The sequence below is a fragment of the Gobio gobio genome (assembly GCF_949357685.1).
Source record: "Gobio gobio genome assembly, chromosome: 8".
Lineage (NCBI taxonomy): Eukaryota > Metazoa > Chordata > Actinopteri > Cypriniformes > Gobionidae > Gobio > Gobio gobio.
In genome coordinates this window covers 40,207,552-40,232,655 of record NC_137114.1, presented here as the reverse complement: position 1 = coordinate 40,232,655, position 25,104 = coordinate 40,207,552, and the positions used below count along the sequence as shown (strand labels likewise).

General features: G+C 39.2%; 1 protein-coding gene across 5 annotated transcripts in view; it reads left to right on the top strand.

The window, feature by feature from the left end:
• The window catches only part of hip1 (huntingtin interacting protein 1), a 64,466-nt gene extending 39,907 nt beyond the window's left edge, over positions 1–24,559 (top strand). For 3 of the 5 annotated variants that reach the window (XM_079823114.1, XM_079823115.1, XM_079823116.1), the window contains exons 6-31: positions 619–695; positions 825–886; positions 1,978–2,118; positions 2,685–2,742; positions 2,864–2,939; positions 4,092–4,235; positions 4,319–4,416; positions 4,533–4,605; positions 4,701–4,884; positions 5,470–5,558; positions 7,241–7,357; positions 7,469–7,570; positions 8,612–8,806; positions 8,990–9,137; positions 9,255–9,341; positions 10,952–11,059; positions 11,602–11,738; positions 14,814–14,924; positions 15,031–15,089; positions 15,361–15,454; positions 15,545–15,645; positions 17,166–17,271; positions 17,360–17,483; positions 21,081–21,142; positions 21,218–21,335; positions 21,744–24,559. In XM_079823114.1, the coding sequence (XP_079679240.1) occupies positions 619–695; positions 825–886; positions 1,978–2,118; positions 2,685–2,742; positions 2,864–2,939; positions 4,092–4,235; positions 4,319–4,416; positions 4,533–4,605; positions 4,701–4,884; positions 5,470–5,558; positions 7,241–7,357; positions 7,469–7,570; positions 8,612–8,806; positions 8,990–9,137; positions 9,255–9,341; positions 10,952–11,059; positions 11,602–11,738; positions 14,814–14,924; positions 15,031–15,089; positions 15,361–15,454; positions 15,545–15,645; positions 17,166–17,271; positions 17,360–17,483; positions 21,081–21,142; positions 21,218–21,335; positions 21,744–21,754 (2,682 nt within the window). In that variant the 3' untranslated portion in view covers positions 21,755–24,559. Of the gene's footprint in view, positions 1–618; positions 696–824; positions 887–1,977; positions 2,119–2,684; positions 2,743–2,863; positions 2,940–4,091; positions 4,236–4,318; positions 4,417–4,532; positions 4,606–4,700; positions 4,885–5,469; positions 5,559–7,240; positions 7,358–7,468; positions 7,571–8,611; positions 8,807–8,989; positions 9,138–9,254; positions 9,342–10,951; positions 11,060–11,601; positions 11,739–14,813; positions 14,925–15,030; positions 15,090–15,360; positions 15,455–15,544; positions 15,662–17,165; positions 17,272–17,359; positions 17,484–21,080; positions 21,143–21,217; positions 21,336–21,743 lie in introns of those variants that run through there. The other 2 variants (XR_013817023.1, XM_079823117.1) reach the window with 2 other exon arrangements.
• The last annotated feature ends 545 nt before the right edge of the window (positions 24,560–25,104 follow it).

Genomic DNA, 25,104 nt, shown 5'->3' with positions numbered 1-25,104 from the left:
ATCATGCCGCGTCACACATAGTTTTCCATTAAAATACAACGATTTGGGACAAATGTATGTACGTATTGACCTTTTTTATTAACAGGCTTGTTTTTTGTGGCTTGAAGAAATATGCTACATATGGAGAAATATTATAGATCACACTTTAGTTTGCGCTGTTTTTTTTACCTTAATTCAAACTCATTGATGCCACTTTGTTGATTCTTGAAGTTAATTTTTGCCTGTATGGTGATTTAGATTCACGGTCCGCACATTTCAACATTGATAATAACTGGGTATCAAATCAGCATATTAGAAATTATTTCTGAAGGATCATGTGACACTGGAGTAATGGCTGGTGAAAATTCAGCTTTGCATAACAGAAATAAATTATATTTTAAAGTATATTAAAATAAAAAATCTTTATTTAAAATTGTAATATTTCAAAATATTAGTTTTTTTCTGTATTTTCCATCCATCCATCCATCCATCCATCCATCCGCTTCCTTTTTCATATGAAATGTGTCAATACAGAAATGCAGGAAAATGAAATTGCATTTCTCAAGCCTTTTCGTGTATTTTAAAAACTCTGTGCTGTCAGACTCACAAATATTACATTTATCCCACTTGCTTTCCCAGAATCCTCGTTTCCCAGGCAACCTTCAGATGTCAAACAGACAGCTTGATGAGGCGGGTGAGAACGACGTCAATAATTTGTGAGTATTGCTTTGTTTCTCGCAAGCTCTGTGTTTTCTCAGTCTGTTTTATTAAATAAAGCTCAAATTGCTCTGTCTGTTTGTGGGATGGGACTTAATCATGTTTCCCTTTCCTCTCGACACGTGTAGCTTCCAGTTGACGGTGGAGATGTTTGATTACTTGGAGTGCGAGCTGAATCTTTTCCTCGGAGGTAAGTTTAAGGTGGAGTGCAGGTGTTTGAACATCGGCAAAGTCCTTTCACTTGGTGGGTATTTTGGTTGTGCCACCGGGCAGCTATTTTGCAAGTAGGTAGTAGGCAGACAAATACAGCTTCAATCTACTTGAATAGAGAAAGACTGACATCTGTCAATTATATTTGAAGAACATGTCAAGTGAGCAATGAAATTAGTCTTTTTTTTTTATCTCAGATCACACTAAAAACATGCATTCTAGAGTAAAAAACAGGTGATATCTCTTTTGGTATAGATCTATCTGCTGAAAATGCAGTAAAATCTAGCTTGAACACTGATAGATGTCAGTGTGCCCGAGCTGGAAGCATAAGGGAGTGTTGTTGGCTGAAACACAGCTACTTGGCACAGGAAACCACACCTCTGTGTGCTGAGAAGACGGGGTCTCATAAGAGCCTGCATCACTGATCACCAGAGAGACGGACGGACGGAGGGAGGGAGAGAGCATGGGCGTGAATGTGAATGAGGAAATGGGCAATGAGAGGGATAAATTGAGAAAAACATCATGTTGAAGAGACTGGAGGGATTTAAGGGATTCATAAAATCAAAGAATTTAATTTACAGATTAAGAAGTAAGGCTGTTTATAGCTTTTTTTTTTAATTACCTTTCATGCAGTGGGTAATATAACTGTTTGTGAATGTAAAAGGTCATGCAAAGTTTTAAAGATCAAAGTGCATGACAAAGAAAGTTATTGTCTCCTAAAAGAAAAAAGCGATTCCGAACTGACAAAAACGACGAAACGAGTCGGCGGCAATTCCAGTCTCACTTCCTGTTACTCAGGTAGTCTGTTACTCATGTAACAAAATCAATGCCATCGTTACTGTTAGTATCACTGTGTATCACGCGCTGAGGAAGCCTTCGCAGCTGAAGTTCGAATAGATAGATAGGTGGATGGATGGAGAAAGAAAAATAAGATCTATATGTATATATAAACAATTTATGATAATTTATAATATTTTTACATTTTGAGTTGGAGAGTGAGAGTAATTATTCTATAAAAAAAAAATTGATCAATGGAATGATGGGAGTTTTTTGATGTTTATGTTATTTCAGTGTTCAGCTCGCTGGATATGTCTCGTTCCGTGTCAGTGACGGCAGCGGGTCAGTGTCGTCTGGCCCCTCTTATACAGGTCATTCTGGACTCTAGTCATCTGTACGACTACACCGTCAAACTGCTCTTCAAACTGCACTCCTGTGAGTCCATAAACCACATCTCTCTACACACACACACACACACACACACACACACACACACACACACACACACACACACACACACACACACACACACACACACAAATACACACACACACACAGGAACATAAAATAGAAACCACCAAACTGACCCATTGTTAAACCCCACCTTTCAAATCTGCCCATAGCTGAGGAAACACCCTGGAAAGCTTTTTAAATTTTTTTTATTAAAAATAACAGATACTGTACTAATAACTGCAAGTGTAATTTAAGTCATGTTCTTAAGTTAATTTTTATTATAATTATTGTTAATGTTTTAACATATTTTATTATTATTATTTTAATAATTAAATATTTTGGGGTGGAATAGTTGTAATTATTTGTTTTGCGTTGTTTCTTTGGATATTATAATAACATTTAATAAAAATAGAAATGCAAAAAAGAAAGCTTGATCAAGTTAGTAACTAATTGGGGTCGGACTTATTGGAGGGTCATTTTCTTGAGCTTTTCCTGGTTGTGATAGGTGTTGAGCGCTCTCTCAGTCCTCTCGTTCTCGTGTCCTCCAGGTCTGCCAGCAGATACTCTGCAGGGCCACAGGGATCGCTTCCAGGAGCAGTTTAAGAAGTGAGTCTGTCAGTCACTATTCTGTTAGAACAGCTGACTTGAGTCACACAGACTGCCACTATTTTGCCATTTCTCACTCTCTCTCAATCTTTCCTCTCACTCCGCTTCTCTCTCTATCCAGGCTGAAGAGTCTGTTCTATCGCTCCAGTAACCTGCAGTATTTCAAGAGACTGATTCAGATCCCACAACTTCCTGAGGTGAGACTCCTGCATACCAAACAGATTCCTGCCTGACCTGAGTCCAGAAATACAGCTAGTGGAAAGAAATTATGTAACTCATTTACATATCTGCCTGCTTAGTTTGCTAGCATCAGGATTTTTAACTGGAGTCCATGAAAATGCTTCTAGTGGTCCTATAAAACAACATATAGATTTTTTTCAATTTTCATGACATTTCTTATAATATAAATTAACATTAAAAGTGCACTATGTAAATGTTTTTCAGTAAAATATCCAAAAAACACTAGGCCAGTGTTCTATATTTTGTTCAGTTGAGTACTTACAATATCCCAAATGTTTCCAAAAATGTGTAAATCGTAAGAAAATTTCTCTTTTACCCAAGAAACCGGGACGTGTGAGGGAGTCGCCTGTCGATTGCGTCATATCTGCGTTACCCTCGGTTTCCGGTTTTATTCTGCAGAAATGCTTTACTCTCACTGCAGTGTGAACAAGTGTCATAGCAGCCACCAAGCGAACGCACATGTAACATCATAACATCATTTTCAACACACTCAGATCTATCTAAAATGATAAACAGAGCTGCGTTAATTCATACTCATGACCGGAAAAGCGGAAGTGGCGCCGGCGACTGTCATAATAAAAGTCCCGCTGCTCACGAGGCGTGTGTTGCGTTCATCTTATTAACAATCGCTCCAGCTGCCTTGCTCAGCTCCCACAACACTCGGTCCTGCTCTGCTTCATACTACAGTAACTTTAATAATCACATCCATGAACATGATTTCTGCCCGAGTCCTATCCCGATTCTTTTCCACCGGCTGTGAGGTGAAGACCACATGTCCCAAGATTCTGCACTCAAGCACGGCGCCTTTGTTTTGAATAGGCGACCTCTAGTGGACGGAAAAGTTACATAGTGCAGCTTTAAAGAAAAAGTGAGCTATTTGTTTGAGCATTTTGACCAACCCTACATGATGACATTGGCTCAACCAACGGCATGAGACTGACAAATAGGGAAATGTTTTGGGAAAACCTGTATGAAAACAGATTCCATTATCTTCAAGGATTTTTTTGTTGTCATCTGAAAGTGTTGGCATTATCTGAAATCTTTGCAAAGGCTGGATCCAAACTTGAGCTGGCTTCCTTTTATTACAGTCGTTCTCCTTTTCTCTATAGAATCCGCCAAACTTCCTGCGAGCATCAGCCCTGTCCGAGCACATCAGTCCAGTGGTGGTGATTCCAGTGGAGTCTTCGTCCCCTGAAAGTGAACATGTAGTAGAGACCGAAGACCTGGTGGACACGGACATCCCACCTTTACCGGTACCACACACACAATCTCACTATCCAAAACTCTCATGTATGCTTTCTTTAAACGTGAGCATCTAAAGATTTATCTCCATTAGAGTGTTGTGGACAGCAAATTCGACGACCTTTTCGGCACCTCGGCCGCCACAGACCCGTTCAACTTCAACAGTCAGAACGGCATGCGCAAAGATGAGAAGTAAGACTTGAAGATACTGGAATATAATTAATAATAGTAAAGAGCTCTTTGAGTTTATAAGATCGTGATGACATGATACAGATTATGATGACATGTATCTGTATCTCTCACATCAGAGACCGTTTGATTGAGCAGCTCACAGCAGAGCTACAGGCCCTGAAAGATGAGCTGGAGTCTTTTAGATTGGAGGTAATGAGCTGGAGATGAGAGCAGAGGATGTAATAATAGATACACCCACACAGTACGTAGTATATCTCAATAATGATTCTTTTGGTCTTTCTCAGAGTGGCCGTCTTTGTCAAGCACTACGGGGGCGTGTGAATGAGTTGGAGGCGGAGCTTGCAGAGCAGACTCACCTGAAGCAGCAGGCGCTGGGTGAGAGCGAGTTCCTGAGGGTGGAGCTGGACGACCTGCGCAGGGTCAAAGAGGACACAGAGAAAGAGCAGCGCAGCCTGAGCGAAATCGAGAGTAAGTTTGGTGTCGGGTAAATGTTACAAGTTACAATATTTTTGTTGGAAAAAGTTACATTGAACTTTGAAATGACCCTGTTAGTATTCAAAGGTCTTTGGACTGACGTCAGTAATTTAGGGCTTCAACACAAACAATTGCTCTGTTCGTTCAAAAAGCAGGCTTCCTCTTCGGTTTATTTACACTAACTGGTTCAAAACTGTTGCTTTTTTTGGAATGTCAGTTATCCTTTTATTATCGCTATACAGAAGCCCTCAGCACCACTGAACACCGTGTTACAGGATATTAAAGGGCTGTTCAGAGTGCGGAGATGCAGGACGGAGATGGATGTTCTTTAGACAGTCTGTATACTCTCTGGAGCTGAGGAACATAGCCAGAAGGAACCCCAAGCCACAGCAGCCACCAATCAAACGCTAATAAACCATAAAGTCTACAGTCCAATTCACCAGCCGACAAACATGCAAAGGCCTGTGCTGACGCTCTCAGTGGTGCTAACTGTTCTTTGACACAGAGAGCAAGGTCTTAGGCTTGTGTTTTTTATACTTAATATATTAATTAATTATTGTATTGTTTTTTTTTTGGTAGGAAAAGCACAAGCAAATGAGCAACGCTATACCAAGCTAAAGGAGAAATACACAGAGCTGGTCCAGAGCCATGCTGATCTGCTCAGGAAGGTAAATTGATGTCGTTACATCTCCATTCAGATCACATACACTGGCTGTATATGGATAAATTAAGCACACACAATTTATCTTGTTTAACACATCAATTGCTATATCCAGCAAAGTAGATCTTTTGATTAAAGGGTGATTCTCACAAAACTGTATTTTCTGCAAGCTTTTTTCAAGGTAAATTTAGGTGTCTTTCCAAAAAAGCACACTTGGAGTCTCCAAAAGGACACCAAATAGCCAAATGTAATAAGGAGTCCATATAATTCATAAATGTATGCACACCAAAGTAGTCAAGTCAAGTCAACTTTATTTATATAGCGCTTTTAACAATGCAGTTTGTTTTCAAAGCAGCTTCACAGTGTTAAACAGGAAAATAATGCAACAGAATTTTATTCGGCCATACAGCCATTCCGGAGAAAACGGTGATGTCATCAGTTCATTTCAATTATCATACAGTGACAGTGTGGGCTTTAGATCAGTAATTAGATCAGTCATTTAGTTTATATGGTTTATATTAGTTTAATAATTAGATTCATTTGGATATTTAGTTGAAAATTTTTGAAAAATTTCCCCAACTGAGCAAGCCAAGCCAGAGGCAACAGTGGCAAGGAAACCAAAACCCCATCAGGTGACCTAATTAAAAACAATTAAGTACCTAATTAAGTACCCATTAAAAACATTTCAGAAAACACCCTTCAGAATTCACAGTGTATAGTATGATTTGAGTAATATTTTGAATGAATTGCATGCATTAACATTGTTGACAGCCCTCATACATGTGTGTGTGTATATAGGGTTTGACATTAACTTTTTTGTTCACCAGCCACTGTGGCTAGTTGTTTTCCAAAGTTACTGGCCACTCAGCATTTTCACTGGCCACAATTTTGACATCGATACCATGGGGAAAACTGCCATATACGTAGATTTTTTTTATATTATCTCATAATTTGGGAATCGGTATATTAGGCTGCTGTCACTTTAAGACCTGATGCCACATACCCTTTATACTGTTTTATATAGCCAATATACCTATACCCAATGACTTTTTATTGAAATAATATATATTGAAAAATGTATATTTTATATAAAATTTAACCGGCCAAAGTGGCTAGTAGGAGTGACTGTGTTACACGCCACTGCAGAAATCCACCCGCATTTGGTGGTTTGGCGGGTGTTAATGTCAAGACCTGTATATGTGTGTAAAAATTAGCTTATGCTGTCCAGTCTAATAATTAGTGGAGAAAGATGTAAAAAATTGTAGCTGATATTTACTTCCACATAATTCATCACGCTGGAAATCGATGGTCAAGCGTATTGCGTTGTGGGACACAATATCTCACTCAGTGAACTTAATTTTGGCGAATGCAGTCGGTATTCCGTGTTTTCCATGCAGATGGAGAATTAGCATACTGCTTGCTTCAGCTCCAGTGTCAGGCCTGTCAGTAAACCTGCAGGTGGTTTAGTTCCTGCACCAGAATTCTCTCCCAGCAGATTCCATTTCTTGCACGGATGAAACTTGGTACTGTGTTCCTCTGCCACGCTTAGGCTGTCATCACTCTCGCTCTCATACAGCAGCACACTCTGATCCCAGAGCCATCTGACAGTGGGTGCCACGTTCTTGGGAAAGGAACTGGGTCAGCCAAGAGTTTTGACTGTGCTAAACTGTACATGTCTGTGTTTCTCAGAACGCAGAGGTGACGCGTCAGATGACGGTGGCCCGTGCCGCCCAGGACGAGGTGGAGAATGTGAAGAAAGAGATGCAGGACAGATTGAAAGCCGCTCAGGACTCTGCCAGTCAGCAGGTTGCACACAAGCCACATACACACACACTTCGTACACACACTCCCTCTGCCTGATGTATCCTTAGTATGTTTGTCTTACACGTCCCTATCCTCATGTATGTGCACGAGTAGGAGAAGGCTCAGTTAGAGCAGTTTCAAGCTCTACAAGCCGAACTCATGTCCAGCAGAACGGAACTAGAGACCCTGAAGAGTACCGTCACCTCCTCCCAACAGGTGGGACCTCACCCTCCTCCACCCATCATTCTCTTCCTCTTCACCTCTCTCATTAAGCTTTCTCCACAAATCTTCACGCTTTAGCGGCACGATCCTGGAAAAAGCATTGCAATATTTACTTTTTCTGCAATATATATATGACCAATGTAAAAAAATTATTGATTTTTGTGATTATTATTAGTTAAAATAAGTATTGTAATATTTTAACTGTTGTACTGTAAAATAAGAAATCGTGTATTTAATAAAAATTATTTAAATTTATAGTACAACTTAAATTATAGTTCTAATATTGACATCTTAATTTGTTTTTTTTACAAACGTTAAACCGTCAAACTTTTATTCTGACGAGTTGATGGTAAATTGCGCTGTCGGTTTCAGATTGAAACTCAGCCCTTTGCATGCGGGCAGCTTGTGGTTGAGTGTTTTCGGCTTCTCTGATTGGCTTGATTCACGGTAAATTAACCAAGCTGTTCTGAGAAGCTGAAGGACTGTGTTGTGGGCTGCACACATGTGACATTCGCACTAAGCCATATCGATTTTCAGCCCTACTTCATGCTCTTCCATAGTTCCCTCTCGGACCACCACAGGATCCTTGTATCACTGTCCCTGCGATTAGTCCAGCGCAGGTTGACATGGTGATTCTGTGTTAGCATGTAGGGTGCTAAATTACCTGAGTTGATGCGTCCAGACTGCATGTGGTAGTTGATATGTCACCCTGCCTCCCTCTCCATCCCACTTCCCTCTGTCTCCTGCACACCTACTGCTGACTCAAATAAAGACAAGTGTTAAGAGATACTTTTAACATCTTTTCCATGACTGTATCAGTTCACTTTAAATGTAATGCTTTATAGAGTGCTGTAGTGATGACGCATGTTTGAATGCCAAAACCCAGAAGCGAGTTTGCATTTTAGCACTTCTGGTTTTAACAATAACACAGTTTCTTGCTATTCTTGTTCTCTCAGTAAAAAAGTCACATTAGATCTTGTAATTCACGCAATGACAGATGGCTCTCATTGAACTTTATTCTCTCTCCTCGTATAGTCAAGCGAGCAGCTCAATACTCAGCTGTCTGCTTTAGAGGCTGAGAAGGCGGGGCTTTTGGAGACTGTATCTCAGAAGGAGGCGGAGTTGGTAGGTTTGGGGGTGGAGTTAAAGCGTGTACAGAGCAGTCTGACCAATGAGAGAGAGAGTGGTGTGAAAGCTGCTGAGGCCCTGCAAAACCAACTCAATGAGAAGGTGGGATATTGTATGTTTACAAGTGATATTATTTGTTCAATTATGGCTTTGTAATTGTTTATATTGCCCATTCAAAGAAAAAGGCTGTGAATCTGCTAAAAGTTCATTTTGATTTTAAGAGCTAAGGGCTGATTGATGTCATGGAGTCTTAAATGGCTGTTTTGATTGTATTTCTGTCTGTAGGAGAGTCGTGAGCAGGCTCTGGAGAGCGAGTTGGTGTCTCTGCGCTGGGCGGCTCTGCGGGCAGCTCTAGAGGAGGCGGGGAGGATTGTACAGGACAGCCTGAATCAACTGGAGGACCCTGCACACATCAGCTGCACCAGTTCGGCCGGTCAGTGATCAGCTCAAATTACCCTCATGTCCTGACAACCCTCACTGATTACACCATACAGCTGGAATTGACCTTCGAGAGCGTAATTAATATTAAAGGACCTTCTTGTGTGTGTAGATTACCTGGTGTCCAGGTGCCAGGTGGCTCTGGAGTGCGTGGAGAGGCTGCAGTCGGCCAGGGACTGCTTTGTATCAGATAACACAGGTGAATTACATGTACATGCACTCTCATTTTCCTTCTCAACTAGCATTCATTAATGTACCATTCACTCCAACAGTGTTGGGAAAGTTGCTTTGAAACTGGAGCTTGCCAAGATATTAAGTTACACATCATTTAAAGTAGTTAAATAACAGTAAAGTTAGTCTTTACTGAAATAGTAATTAGCTGAAAGGTAATTAGCTTTGTTGAAGCTGCGTAAGAGGACGAATGTCTTTTTAGATCGTTCTCATTGTGCACTACCATTCAAACGTTTGTGATTGGTAAGATTTGTTGTTGAAATAAGTCTCTTATGCTCACCAAGGATGCATTTATTTGATCACAAATAGGGTAAAACAGTAATATTGTGAAATATAGTTACAATTTAAAATAACTTTTCTATTTGAATACATTGTAATTTATTTCTGTGATGGAAAGCTGGATTTTCAGCATCATTAATCCAGTCTTCAGTGTCACATGATCCTTCAGAAATCATTCTAATATGCTGATCTGCTGTTCAAGAAACATTTCTTATTATCAATGTTGACAACAGTTGTGCTGCTTACATTTATATAATACATTTACACTACAAATGTGTTTACTGTCACTGATCAGTTTTTACCCGGTTTCACAGACGATGCTTTAGCCTAGTCCCATGCTTATGCATGTTTGAGCTGTTTTAACTAAAAGCAACTTGCATTGACATATTTATTAAAATATGCCAGTGCCACTGTCTTGCCTGAAGATGCACACCAGTGATGTTTTTTCCTAAGGCACATTTATAAAAGCTACTTAAATGCCTTAATTGAACTAAGGCTTAACCCTGGCGCCTTGTCTGTGAAACAATGCCTTAATGCATACTTGGTGAATAAAAGTATACATTTTGTTTAAAAAAAGAAATGTTCACACATTTTTGGATTATATACATGTAATTTATACATTTCAGATAAAAAAAACAACAATTATCTCATTAAGTGTGACATCATTAAACTTAGGCAACTAAAAACATAATACACCAAAGCACTGATAAGCATTTTCACATTTTTGTCAAAAGTAAATTGAAGAACAGAATTCATTGATTACCTCATTTGGAGTTTATTTTATTTACAACGAACAACAAAATGTATTTTCTTTACAATCTGAACAAACTGAATTACTGAAACAAACTGTCTGAATCAATTTTGACATGAATCGATTCCCGGCAGTGCTTGAGACAGAGGAGAACATTCTGTCTGGCTCGCATGCTAGGAAGGCTGTGCAATACATTGTGACACATCCGTGATGTAGTGATTTGTCATGCTACATTGTTACCTGTTGGAAAAATTGTCTCAATACTGAAAAATTCACACTACTTTGAAGGCAATTGAGCTACTTTCACACTACTGAAAATTACTCCCCATCACTGTTCTCCACTCAGCATGCACAAGTTTTTAAAAAATTATTCATGTAATGATATACAGATAAAAATCCATCACCAAAAATTATTCAAGTGCACCATGAATGCATTCAGACACCATTTCATCACTTTTGTGAGTCACAATTAGTCTGTTACGATGAGAGGCACTCATATGATCATGTTGTAACTGTTTCACACTGATTTTCCTGAATGTGTGTAATAGATGTGTCTGGACTGGTGCGGGCAGTGACTCAGTTTGCTCACCTGGTGGGCGATGTCATCGTGCAGGGCAGCGCCACCTCCCACATGGTGCCAGTGGAACAAGCTGACGGTAAGCACGAGACGTCAATCACCCAGGCACCATGAAAATGTATTCAAATGAGCTTATGTAAATACATCAGCACAAATTATGCATTTCTATACAAACACTTCCTTAAAGAAACATTCATTGTGCTTTAATACACTGTATCGACCAATCAGCATCCAGAAACAGAGTCATCTGTTTGATCTAGGCAGCATAAACGTAATTTCTATTATTAAACTGCTAAATATTTTACAGAACCGCTGGATCCACATTTAGCAAGACATCCAAGAAAATGAGTCAGTCTCCATACATCATGAAGGTCATTAGTGTCACTGCGGTTCTGTTAATAACTCCGTCGCCGGAGGTCTGGTTGTTTCGGGAGAGATGCTTGAAAGGAACATGACATAACTCAAAATGGCTAATGCGCGGTTCCCACACTCACAAGCGATCGCGTCATGACTGTACACGGCAGGAAATGTGTGTCTTCCCGAGCGTATGTGGACTGTGTCTGCAGGTGACAGATGGCTCGTCTGACTGCTTTCTGTCTTTGTCTGTCTGTCTGTGGTCAGCTTTGGCAGACAATGTGAAGGCGTGTGGCGCGGAGGCCCTGGCGCTGCTTTGCCAGCTCAAGGAGCAGAAGTCTATGGGGACGGCAGACTGCAGCCGGCTGACGTCGGCACTAGATACCGTAATGGTCTTGGGCGAGGTGAGCGTGCCACTGAGAGTCAGTCCTTGTTTTAGATAAATAGCAGCATGTAATAGAGAGAGAGAGAGAGAGAATCATTTTTAGCACTTTTCTTGAATGATTTAAACAGTGTTAATTTCGTTGACTAATAATTTTCGTCAACAACCTTTTTTCACTGATGAAAACGAGACGATAACTAAATAAAAACTAGTGTTGGATGACAAAAACTATGACGAAAATCAACTGTCATTTTCGTCAACAAATACAAACGAGACGAAAATGTTAGGGAGGGCCGATTAGGGAAGAGATCCAGTCAGAACTGATGTCCTGTGTAACAGATGCGCACATTTGATTTGAATGTGCTGATCTAACCGCTGGAAAACACGCCACTGTTGCGCACTCTACATGCTCACGCATCCCCAATACAACGCTCCAGAGCGGCTCACAATCAATGAATTGCGCACTTTTATGCCAGGTAATTGTTTATGAACTAATGCGGAAGAATAATGACAATGTTTACTTTACGATGTTTATATAGTAGTGTTTTAGACGGTTGTAACAACGGTTGTAACAATGCATATTTTATCTCCCTCATCTGAACTTGAAAGAGCAGCCTGCAACTGCAACAGAGGCATAGACATTTAAAAATAAGAGTCAATGTGTTTTTCGAGCTTGTTTATAATTAAAAGTCACGCATTATATATAAATTTTTGGTTACACAATAAACTGTATTTAATTGAATTCCCATTTAATTCATAGTCAGGTGGAATGACCAGTATTTGACACATATTCAATAAAGTATCAGGTTATAATAGTTAACTAAAACCATTTAAAAAAAAATCTTCATTACTTGAAATTAAATAAATGGTAACTGAAATAAAGAAATAAAATAAACTTATTTGAAGCTTTAGCTTAACCTGATATGGCCTACTAACTAAAGCAGAAATACAAAGTTATAAAAACTATATAGATATTTAAAAAAAACAAACAAAGTGAATTGAGCTCTGTTTTGTGTATTTTTAATGTCAAAAACAAAATGATCAGTTCAAGTGACAGTCGGTTATGTAAGGCTTAAATGCTTAATGTATTACAATTTAACTAAACTCAAAAACTCAGTCAAGTCAAAAGACTGACTAAAACTAAATCAAAATTTGCTGTCAAAATTAACACTGGATTTAAATGATGCCAAAGCTAGTATGGAGTAGTAACGAACTGTTAACTGCATACTGCATGCCCAGTGTTATTTTAATATTATTCACAGTATTTATTAAAGGCACAATATGTAGGATTTTTTAAAAAAACATTTAAAACAAATATTTTGTTGACCTCTGTATTGTGTACATTATCCCAAACGTTTCCAACAAGGTTTAAATCCAGAGAAATCAGCTATTTTAACCAGTGTTATGGACCGTGTCCTTGCGTCGCATGTCAATGATGTCATATCAGCGCGACTCTTGATTTCCGTAGAAACCATGGAAACCCCAAAGACACTTTAATATAGTATGTACACAGAGGCTGTTCACAGATACAGTTAGTCTTATTGTTTGAATGGCTTGTTTTCTTGATTCACCGCAAGTATCTTTTTTACCACGCCTCAGAGACAACACTATTTATTGTTATCCTAGCATAATCAGATAGAGCTTTCTCCATCATACAAAATATTGTAATATGAATTGCATGTCATTTAGCAACAGTCATTTAGTCATCCTATTTTTATTAAAATGATATTCTAATATCAATCTAGATTATTGCAAAGTGCAACAAGTCCCTTATACCAGCCACAGAGCAAACGCACAGAGTAACGTTATAACATAATTTTCAACACAATCAAATGTATTTAGTATGATTGTTTAAACCATGTAAAACAGCACTGCTGCAACGGAAAGAGCGTAAGCGACTGCAGCACAATCATAATAAAAGCTCTCTCATTAGCATTCGATCCCAAGGGCTCTCAGCGCGTCCTGCTTCATACCACCATAACATTAATAAAACTTTAAATCATTCACTCATTCATGAACATGATTTCTGCCCGAGTCCGTCAGATTCTTTTTCATCGGCTGGGGAGGTGAAGAGTCAAGACTACAACTCCCATGATTCCACGCTTTTTCACGCCGTCATCAAGCTACGCCTTTGTTTTGAATAAAGCGACCTCTAGAGGCGAAACTTGCATTCTGTGCCTTTAATATTTTGAATTTGCTTTCATTTATATACTTTTTTGTACGTATATTTTTAGTTTTAGTAATTTTTTGGTTTTTATTTCTATTTAACTTTTTTTTTGTTGTAATTTTAGTACTTCAATTGCAAGTTTTTTAAGTTTAAGTCTTTCATCTGAACTGTATTTAAATTAATGAAAACACTTTTTCATTCAGTTAACAATAGCAACACTGCAGTAAAAATAAACATCTGCAAGAGAAGAGTAATATGCTACATTGCCTCTTAATCAGCAAATGGCCAATCAAATGAGAATTTACAATCAGAAAGTCTTTTATTCATGATCATCTTTTATTCACTATTGTGACGTGTATATCCTAGTGAAACCGCTTCTCAAACAAGAAAAAATGTAGGGCCGGATTTGATTTTGTCCATCTGGATTTGATTGGATGGTTGTGGTTTGCTATTGTTGGAATGTCATGTGATTGACAGGCTGTCCCGCCCTCCCACCTGTAAACGCATCTTCAGAGAAGAGATGTCGCTGTAAGAGGAAGTTATTTTGATTTACGAGGTCGTGAATAAAAAAAAAACTATGCATTGATAAATCATTTATAATAAATACTGCAATATTACATAAAATATAAGAACAGTCAATTTTAAATTAATGGTGACTTTAAATACTTGCAATTGATATTCAGATTGTATTTTTCACATTGCAAATAGAAGGTTGTGAACTTTGCATTTTTGGGATACACCCTGGTTCCCTCGATGTTCCTTTGGGGTTTTAATTTTCAATTTATGAGTAAAATTAAGCCTGTGGTAAACATAACTAGACTATACTTTTACGGTTTGTTCTACAGCGTAAATTAGAAGTAGATGAGAAGTCTGTTCTTATGTTATCTTGAGCACAACCTCTTAGTTAATTCCTTTGTTTTCTCTGAGCAGAAGTTGCGTCCTCGGGGTCTGGAACTGCAGCAAGGGGAGCTGGGAGATCTGGTGGAGCAGGAGATGGCAGCCACATCAGCAGCTGTGGAGTCGGCGGCCTCCAGGATTGAGGTGATCAGTCTGTATGCTTTTTTTCTGCCATACAGACAGATGCTTAATAAAACATGAAGCGCTCCAGCCTGCTTGCCCTAATGTTTTCCCCTTTGCTCTCCAACAGGAAATGCTCAATAAGTCCAGGGCAGTTGACACGGGAATCAAAATGGAAGTCAATGAAAGGTCAGCCTGACCGAGCCTCATGTGTTATGCATGCAATGCATATAATGTTTTCATGATTACCGTTACAGTTACCAAAAATAGTTTACTCAATTTATTTGGTTGATATTCCCTATTGGATTTAGTTGTTAAGTGATCAAAATGTCTTCATGCTGAGTTTATTTCCCTTGGATAGCGTTGCATGTTTACATTCACCCAGACACATTAGCCAACCAATCCATGCATGCAAAACAGATCCAGGAGTATTTAAATGTTGCTCTGTCGCCCCCTGCAGGATCTTGGCGTCCTGCACAGATCTTATGCAGGCCATCAAAGTGCTGGTCCTGTCCTCCAAAGATCTGCAGAGGGACATTGTGGAGAGTGGCAGGGTGAGTGAACTTTTTTTTTGAAAACTTGTTTTCTTTTTAGAGCAAAAATAACAGAAACGGATGTTAATGAAGTTTCTGCTGTGTTCACAGGGGGCCGCATCTATGAAGGAGTTCTACGCCAAGAATTCCCGATGGACGGAAGGTCTCATTTCCGCCTCCAAGGCCGTGGGCTGGGGTGCCACCATGTTGGTGTGAGTAATACAGACAGTGAGAAAATCTAAAAATCTTTGTTATTTTTGTGGGATGCTATGGCGTAGTGATTTAAAAATCTCAGTGGCCCACTGAAATCCTCTGTTTTTTCACAAGTTACGTTGTATTTCCCCCCCCCAAGATTTTGTGTTTTTCATTTTAATGGCTTATTTAACTTTTTAAAAAGTCAAATTTAATCAATTGAATTCATAAAACATTTTATTACAAGGTTTTAAAAAGTTTTAAACTTAAAAAGTTTTTAAAAAGTCTAGACATTTTAGGCCTTAAAAAGTCTTAAATTCGTGGATTTTTTCTGTTCTAGGTCTTAAATAATTTTAAACGGGTCTTAATTTTCCTATGTCCATGTAACGCTACCTCTAATGCTCATTGAAATTCTCCCGCAGTGCTCAAGAATGTTTTGTTTTTTAATTCCGTGGTGTTGTAGTACTTTCTTTCGCTAGTCCAAATATAATTTGTTGTATTACGACTACAAATGAGACCAATATGTAACTTATATTGCAGCTTATCAGCTTTCGTGTTATTGGCGCGAGTCTCTTTCGGATTGTACCACAGACACATAAAATGGATTTTATTCTTCAGCTAATAGTCCTCAAGTTTTTTGCATTTCCGCGATTACTAAATACAATGAAAAATTATCAATACATTTTTTGAGGTCCTGCATAATTTGTAATTTCACTGCAAAATAATGGCAAGAAACCAAAATAAACAAGATTTATGCAGTTGGTTTGTTCTATTGTCATGTGTGACTATTGTGCATCTAATATAATGCATAATATAGTAAATGTGGTATCCTAATTATGCAAATTTCTGGAAATTACCACCACAAATTCAGTAATTTTCATCTCAAAAATCACAAAAACAGCGAAATCCTGGTGGGATTGAGCTATGGGGAAGTACAAGTTTATCAATTTGTTCAGTTTGAATAAATTAATTTACTTTGCAAGTAATTTCGTGACTGCATTTCCTTTAAATAGGCCTTAAATTTAATTCACAATGGTCTTTAAAAGGTCTTAAAAATCTTAAATTTGACTTGGTGAAACCTGCAGAAACCCTGTATTAACAAGAGGGCCCTATGGATTTCAAATAATCTGTTTTAAGATTTATCATCAAAACTGAGGTAATAAAATTAATTCATGAAACTTCTGATCAAATGAAAATACAATTCATTAACAACAAAACATTTAGCATTTTTGTCAAATAAACAGATTTTCTGTATAAATTAAAACCGAGATCTCTTGATTGTATGATGTTCCTTTAAAAATGTTCTTGTAAATTGATTATTGTTATTTCTTCGAGAAGTACATTTTATAATACAACAGCACTGAAAACGATTACATTTGTTAAGTGTACAGCCCTATTTTGATTTCTTAACCCAAAATGTGCCTAAATTCCGTGGCATTTTAATGACTTGATTCTGTGATCCCCGAATCATACACGGACTGATATATGAATCGTCACTATTGTGCAGCCTCCAGTAAAGTTTAGTTTTTTCTTCTGGCAGTGATGCTGCTGATCAGGTGGTGCAAGGCAAGGGCAAGTTTGAGGAGCTGATGGTGTGTTCGCATGAGATCGCTGCCAGCACGGCTCAGCTAGTTGCAGCGTCTAAGGTACAGCGCCTACAAATCACCAGCAACATTTGCACTTGAATTAACTTTAAAGCAACGTAATGATGCATAATGTATTTTATTTTTCCAGGTAAAAGCAGACAAGGGCAGTACAAACCTTTCCCGCCTCCAGCAGGCCTCCAAAGGGGTCACCCAGGCCACCGCAGGGGTCGTGGGATCAACAAAGTCCGGCAAGTCTCAGATTGAGGATACAGGTAAGGTCTTGCTAGGCATGTACAGCACATCTTCTTGTGGTTAAGTGGCTTGAATATTGTGTGATGCTCATGTGGGCAATTCAGGTTTGAATCTTGCTTGCAACATTACCTCCATGTTTTTTTTCCATTGTTCATTACATAAGGGCCAAATGTTAGTAGTAACAGTGGTAGCAGCCTCATTTTGCTTCTCATTGACCTCCATAGTTACACTGCCCCATTTCATATTTAACTATAGCCATGGAAACTGGTTTATAGTGCCCTCCAGAGATACAGGAATGAGCAAGTCCACACACAGTCAGGCTTTTCTCCATACAAGCTCATGTGCGGATGCTCTTCTCTGGAGGCAGAGGCATTTAAACAACTTTGACCAGTCACATGGAGTCGGTGACATTGGCCCTCATTTATCAAAAGTGCGTACACCAAATTTCCAGCGTACACCTGGCGTACACCCAAAACCACGGTGACTTTGAGATTTATCAATATGGACGTTGGCGTACGGCACGCTCAAATCCTACGCCAGCTCAGGAGGTGGTGTACGCACGTTTTGAGTTAGTGCGAAAATGCGCAGAAAAACAATTCCTAACACCACAAAACGCACTGACAAAGATATGCTATATTATGACCCACTGTAAAAAAACACAAAAAACAACAACAACAAATAAAGCCCTATTCGCACGGGATAAGTATTATCTGGGGACCTCGTGTGATTTAGAAATGACTCTCCCACATCTGAATTTTGCGTGGCGCATTCGCACGGGATAAGCTGTGATTTTACTAGAATTTACTGACTTATCTCCCGGATATGATGTAAAGACTTGAAAATGTTTTTTCGTTATATAGCTGTATGAAATTATAAACAGTCGTATCGATATCATTTTGATTGTTTTATAGTAATAAAAATAATTTCGTTCAGTTAGAGAACAGACGCAATTAAAAACGTAACTGAGCAATAGCCTATAACAATAGCTATAGGCTACAACGGAAGATTCAGTTTCAAAGCTAAATGTAAAAGTGCCCATTTAAGCGAGTTGTCATTGTACTGTTCTGTTTTTGTGTTTTTCATTAAGAATAATAGGCTATTAAACACACCATTCAAGCAATTTACTGCCAAATTGGTGATCATTCTAAAGTGAAAGTAGGCTATAATCTGCGCGGCCGCATGGGAAGTCATAATGGTGCGCATTATATACAGCCTATCCATTCTTCATGAAAGATAAAGATAGAAATGCCCACAGGACACAAAAACCTTGCAAAAATTATATACGATCCGCCTAATCCCGGCCAAATCACAGAGATGCCGATTCGCACGGGACTATGTTATCACAGGACCGAAATATGGTAGGTAGGCTAATTTGCGGGAGAATATTTACATTATATATTACAGACATGGCCGATTCGCACGGGATTAAGATCACAGACATTCTCTGCAATTATTACAAATCACCAGAGGTCCCCAGATAATAGGCTACTAATCCCGTGCGAATAGGGATATAGTAATTATAAACTTCAGTGTTTATTTTTTGTGCAACATGGACTTCAATGTTTAATTTGTGTGACTTTACCAAAGCATTTGATTTGTAGGCATATGTATTCCTCCAGTTGCGAGCATGTGCGCTTTACCTGATGTTGGTTAGGCCCGGCAGCTGGGCACGGACTGGGACTGAAAATAATTCAGACTGACAAAATAATAAAAATGACATTCTTCTTCTTTTAAATAATAATAAAATAAATTATAATAATAACGAAATTCTTCTTCTAAATAACAATAAGTGTCATTAATAATACAAATTATAATAATAATAAGAATCGTACAAATTGTCATGCAATTATTAATGTTAATGAATGGTACTCCACATCACATCATCATCACTATTGTAAACCCCAATACACGTGACGTGATACGAAATTAAATGCTAATTATTTCAAAACACCTGCTGTAAAATAATGAATTGTGATAGGTAATTTCTCATCCAAACAGCTATTTAAACTGGATTTCCACCGTACACCTTTTTGTGGGCGCCTTTAATCCCACTCTTTAAACTCCCAAAACAATTTAGTTTTTTTTCCACTTCCCTGGTGATGGTCTCGATCTCCACGTCAGAGAAGTTTCGCTTCTTTGCCGTCTTCCGTATGTCCATGGCGTAAAATGAGGGCGTGGGGGAGGCGGAGACTTGAATATATAGGGGCGTGTTATTCTAATGACGATCGTTTTCAGCCGCGGCATTTATCAAGGGCAGGTTTTGCGTACGCCTGGATTTCAGAGGTGCGCACAGTTTCATAAATCAGGCGGTGAGAGGAGTGTAAGCATAATCTTACGCCAATATATACGCCCGTTTCTACGCAAGATTGATAAATGAGGGCCAGTGTGTGTCCTTCATTCATTAAAAATGTCGGATTCATTGGTCATTATGTCCAGAATACTACTAAATGTACAGTTTGCAAATTTTACTACATGGATGACCCAATACATTTACTAAAACTGTAGGACCTCTGCAACGCATTGCATTTGTTATTATTGTTTTGTTGGACATTCAAAATGTAAGTCTAACATGAAAACTAGACACTCCTTGCTAATATTGGAATATTGGAATGGAGATGGATGCAGTAGCACTGATTTATTCACATTGGTTTGTGAAATTAAAGTCTGAAAGTAAGATAGCACTTATAATGTGGGAAATAACATTAAGAATTTGAAGAGCATGTGGTAAAATTATGCACAATATTCACAATCGTGAGCCGAAATTCAGGCCCTGAAAAGATAGATACTCTACGTCTGTGTAGATACAATATCCTCACGCTAAATATTGCGATACTATGCTATATCAACCGCATTTCCACCGCGGAAACTTTCCCCAGGATCTAGGGACTTTGGGGTGATACTTAGTGTGTTTTGACAACAGGGACCAGGGTCTAAATGAAGTCCCGGGTAAAAATGTCCACCCTTTAGAAAGTCTCTGTACGCGAGGTGGTACTTTTTCAAAGTTCAGGAACTTTCAGGGGTGGGAAACTTTTGGACGCTGAACATGCTAATTGGTTGAGTTCACGCAGCATTTTGATTGGTTGACTCAACGCAGCATTTTACTTCAACCACCTTTTTTAAAAGTCTGTTGCGATGCATGCAGGAAGAGTTGTTTGCTATTCAAATCAACAATGAAGTAAAAAAAAAAAAAACGACAGATAGGCCGACGAAAAGGTTTAGGTTTTATTAAACTTATATGCGGAGGACGAAATTCAGGGGGAACTGGAAAGTCGTGCGCATTCCTACATCACCGGACTAATTTGCCTAATCTTCACGGTACTTTAGACTGAGATGGAAACGCAGACACCAACAGGTCTGGGGGGAAAAGTTCCTGGGACAAATTGTTCTGGGTAATTTCGGTGGACACCTAGCCTTTACACCAGCCTTTAATTCACGTAACAGCCTAGTGAAATCATGATTTTCTTCTTAAAATTGAGAGACATTCATATTCTCGTTTTAAAGAGAATCCTATTGATGCTTGTTCTTGTTTGCCAAACACACTGGCGAACAATCCTCAATAGCCTGAAAGCTTATAAAATTTGATAGGTATTTAATGCTGAATTCTCTCTTTGTTTCAGAAACTATGGACTTTTCCGCGATGACACTCACTCAGATCAAGAGGCAAGAGATGGACGCACAGGTGAGCGAGTGTAAACCTGCTGTCCATGTCTTGGTGCAAGTATGTGAACAAATCTGACCATTTATTGTGTCTCAGGTGCTGGTGTTGGAGCTGGAGACCCGGCTGCAGAAAGAGAGGGAGCGACTTGGAGAACTGCGGAAGAAGCATTATAAGCTCGCTGGTGTCGCGGAGGGATGGGGAGGGGAGGATGAAGGTAAGACCCCCAATAACACCAGAAACATGGACAACACAATTCAATTCACATTTATTTGTATAGCGCTTTGCACAATACATATAATTTCAAAGCAGCTGTACAGAAAATGCATGCTTCTACATTACAATTTAAAGTGATTTATTATCAGAGGAGACCGTGTCCAAGTTATGGATTTCAGAAAAGTACATGTACAAATCACACCGTTAGCTAACAATGTATTAATAAACAATTTAAGGTACAAACAATGGGCTCATTGTATTAAAGAATACATGTTAACAATGTTGTCTGACCATCAGCCAAAACTGCTTTTTAGGGCTGAGGATGGAGTAGCAAGCTAATTGGTGGCGCAAAGGGTGTGGTTTGTTTGCTCGTGCGTAATTCGCTCTTTTCTTTTGTGTTTGTCCACAGGAACGGGTTGAGACTGATCGTGTGTCTGTGCAGCAGCCCTACAGACGGGACTCTCGACATCTTTATATACACGCTATCTTTCCCGTCTCCCTTTTTATTGTACTTTTTAACTCTTTTGATTTCTTTCATTGTACATTTTAAGCCAAATAAAAGGTGCTTTTTTTTTCTAACCTGCTCCCTCCCCGGCCCGTGGAGTCAGGAGACGTGAGGAGTGTGATGATAGTGTGCGACGAAGGGGGAGGGAGAGGAAGGCAGGAAGTGGATGGCACCACCTAGTGGACAGAGAGAGAAGTGCAGGCTCGCTGAACTGTCTGAGTATTTCATTTCCTCTTCCTCCTCATACGGAATGGAGAATCTTGCCCCATCCCTCGACCATTTAGAACAATCCCGTCTCCCCGTGAAACATCCCATGATGCATTGCACAAGGGTGAGTCACCCCATTTTGCAAAAAATGGCACTGTGCTGTGACCCTTCCGGACTCGACTTTTACAAACAGCAGCTGTGTGACTTCCAACTCTCAAAAGCATTCCTTAATGTCGTGTAGGATTGCCCTCGTCCTTGTCCGCCCATCCCTAGTCCCCTTAGCAGTGGTCTCCGAGCTAAGACGAGAGCATTGGACGTAGTAGATGATGACCACTGTGGACTAACACCTGAAAACACTAGCAAACTCAACAGACTTGCTTTTTCTGTGTGTAGTATTTTTAATCTTTTGATTATGTTCCCGAGGCATTGATTTTTATAAGAAACCCCAAATAGATTTAATCCACAGGCTTTGTACCGTTTCACCAAGCTCACTTTTAGGGACAAACCGCTAAATAGCTCATCTAACGTATGATATTTCGACAAAACTTGTGTCCTGATGTGTTTCACCAATTTCAAAGTCCATGACTGACTATGAACTGACTGTTTTTGTGAGACCTCACGTCACTCTAGAGCGCATCGTTTTCGTTTTATTAGCTCTATTTAGGTTTCCCGAGCACAGATAGATAATGCACCATATTGTATTAGTAACGGTCCATAAAACGGTCCTTACGGTTTACACGCTGTTAATACGACAGTATCTGTTAATTCCTGTTGTCTTCTTCTAGCTCCACATACACGCACCCCTTCACACCGAGGCGAGGAGAGACATCCGTGCCTTCCAAAAGGGAAAAAGGGTCAAGGATCACATTCCCTCAAAAAGACCTTTAAAATCGTGATCTAGAGTAGCATTAGGACAGTGTTTTAAAGTTGTAGTTTGGTAGTGCGAACTGAGATCTCGAAATCAGTAGAGAACAGTGTGGTGTGAAAACAGATGTACCCATCCCTGTGTTCAAGTGTGGTGTGTTTCGTTTGGTTTTTTTGAGCTCCCCTTTTCCAACTTGGTGGATATCTAAAAGAAAGAAGAAATGATGCAGAGCCCTTAGAGAACATAGTGATGGAAAAAGTATGAGACGGGAGGAAAAATAACATTTCAATGTTCTTTCGCAATCGAGTTGCGTTCCCACAGAAAACGTTGTATTTACTCGTAATTATTCGTAAAGTATCGTGTTCCCCTTAGAAACTTTGCATTCACCTGCAAAATCTTTGAAATGTTATTTCCATCACAACAGTTTTTTGCAACGTTTCTCTGGGAACGCAAAAATTTGAAGTTTCTCCAGAAAAGTAAAGGTTTTATGAGCAAACGTAACTCCGATAGCAAATGACATCTGGCCCAGTTGTGGCCCACATGCTTCTGGCCCTCATACCTCATGGAATGACAACGATGACCGAGTGTGGCTGGCAAAAGCATGCATATCCGGGCAAATCTGGGACAAATATGGCACATATGGCTCAGTTCTGGCTGCAGCAAAGGTCACAAAGGCCACATCTGGGCCACTCACACAGGCCCGGTTTTAGTGTGTGTTGCGGCTTGCTGTGTGTAGCCCAGATGTGGCCCATGTGACCTTTGCTGCTGCCAGAGTTGTGCCATAGTTGGCCCAGACGAGGCCCGTATATATGTGTTATCCGGGATAGATTTTTTTTTTTAGAGGAGTGCAAAGTTTCTTGAGGGAACATTGTTTTTAAAATATATTTTTCCTATCACCGTGTCCCTTTAGGGCTCTGAAAAGGTTTTCATAGGACCTAAATGGAGATGCATGAAAAATGTGAAGTAAAATGTATTTGGTTCAAGAGGCCTGTCCATCTCCGTAAAAGCAATGTAGACCACATGGCCTTGTTGACCACCACTGTCTGCCAGCAGCACAGCTCTTACCAGGGCTCGGCTGAACCTCCACTCAGCCGGACACAGGGACATGCAGTCTTGTAGTCATCTACAAACCATGGTTACCTCAACTTCTCCACAAACTACCAGTCAGTAACTACAAAACATGATTGCATTAGGGTCCTGTAGACTCCGTATGAACATGTGTTGAGAGTGTATGTGTGAGTGCTCTTTAATACTAATATAATGTGTGTGTGTGTGGGTGGATGCTGTGTGACTGAGATATGATATATACTGTATATCCCTTATGTTGTTATGTCTTAATACCCTCATATTGTTTCACTCGTTGCACTGCTTCGGCTGTTATGTTAAGTTGCGACACTGGGTATTTAATTTCCGTTTTTTGGAGTGTCATCATCACCTCCAGTAATGGTTTATTCCACCATTTTAGATTCGGTTGTCTAGTCTTACCAGCTCAGCCAGCCTCTAAACTGCCTCTCACTTTTGTTAATGAAAAAAAAACAAGACCGCTCAATAACATTTTGGAGAATATCTTTGTATGATATATACTAAAACTGTGTGTGGTTTGTTTTATTTTTCCGTTTTTAAATAAATATTTCACTCATTGATATAACTGCTGGTTGTTTTGTCTCAATGCTGCTTGCGCAAGATGTTTGTGTTATGTCATTGTTAACTTTATAACTTTATCGAGCATTGCTGAGGTTAGTTTTTGGAGGCCAGAGGGAAAGATTTCGATGCAAGGTTGTGTAACTATTTTAGATTAAGCAACCAGTGAGTTAAGTTACATAAAATGATTGGTTTGAGCAATAATAATGACTTAATCTGTTGACATGTTGAAGATTATCCCACCAGGTGTCACTAAATAGTTGCCTACTAGCCTGAGTTCATACAGGTTAGGGAAGCTCATCTTGTCTGAATCTACATTATAACACTTTCTTTGACACTGGATTTACTATAGTTTTCAGTCTCATAGGAGAATAGACAATCAGAGCAGAAGGTAAAAACCAAAACACAGCATGTTAATATGAAGAGAGTGTACTAAACTGCAATTGTCCATTCCATTTCTATATATGTATAGTCTATATACACACACTATAAATACACTTGTAGATTTATATATGTTCAGGTATTTGAAAATGCTGCGCTGGTCAAATAGGA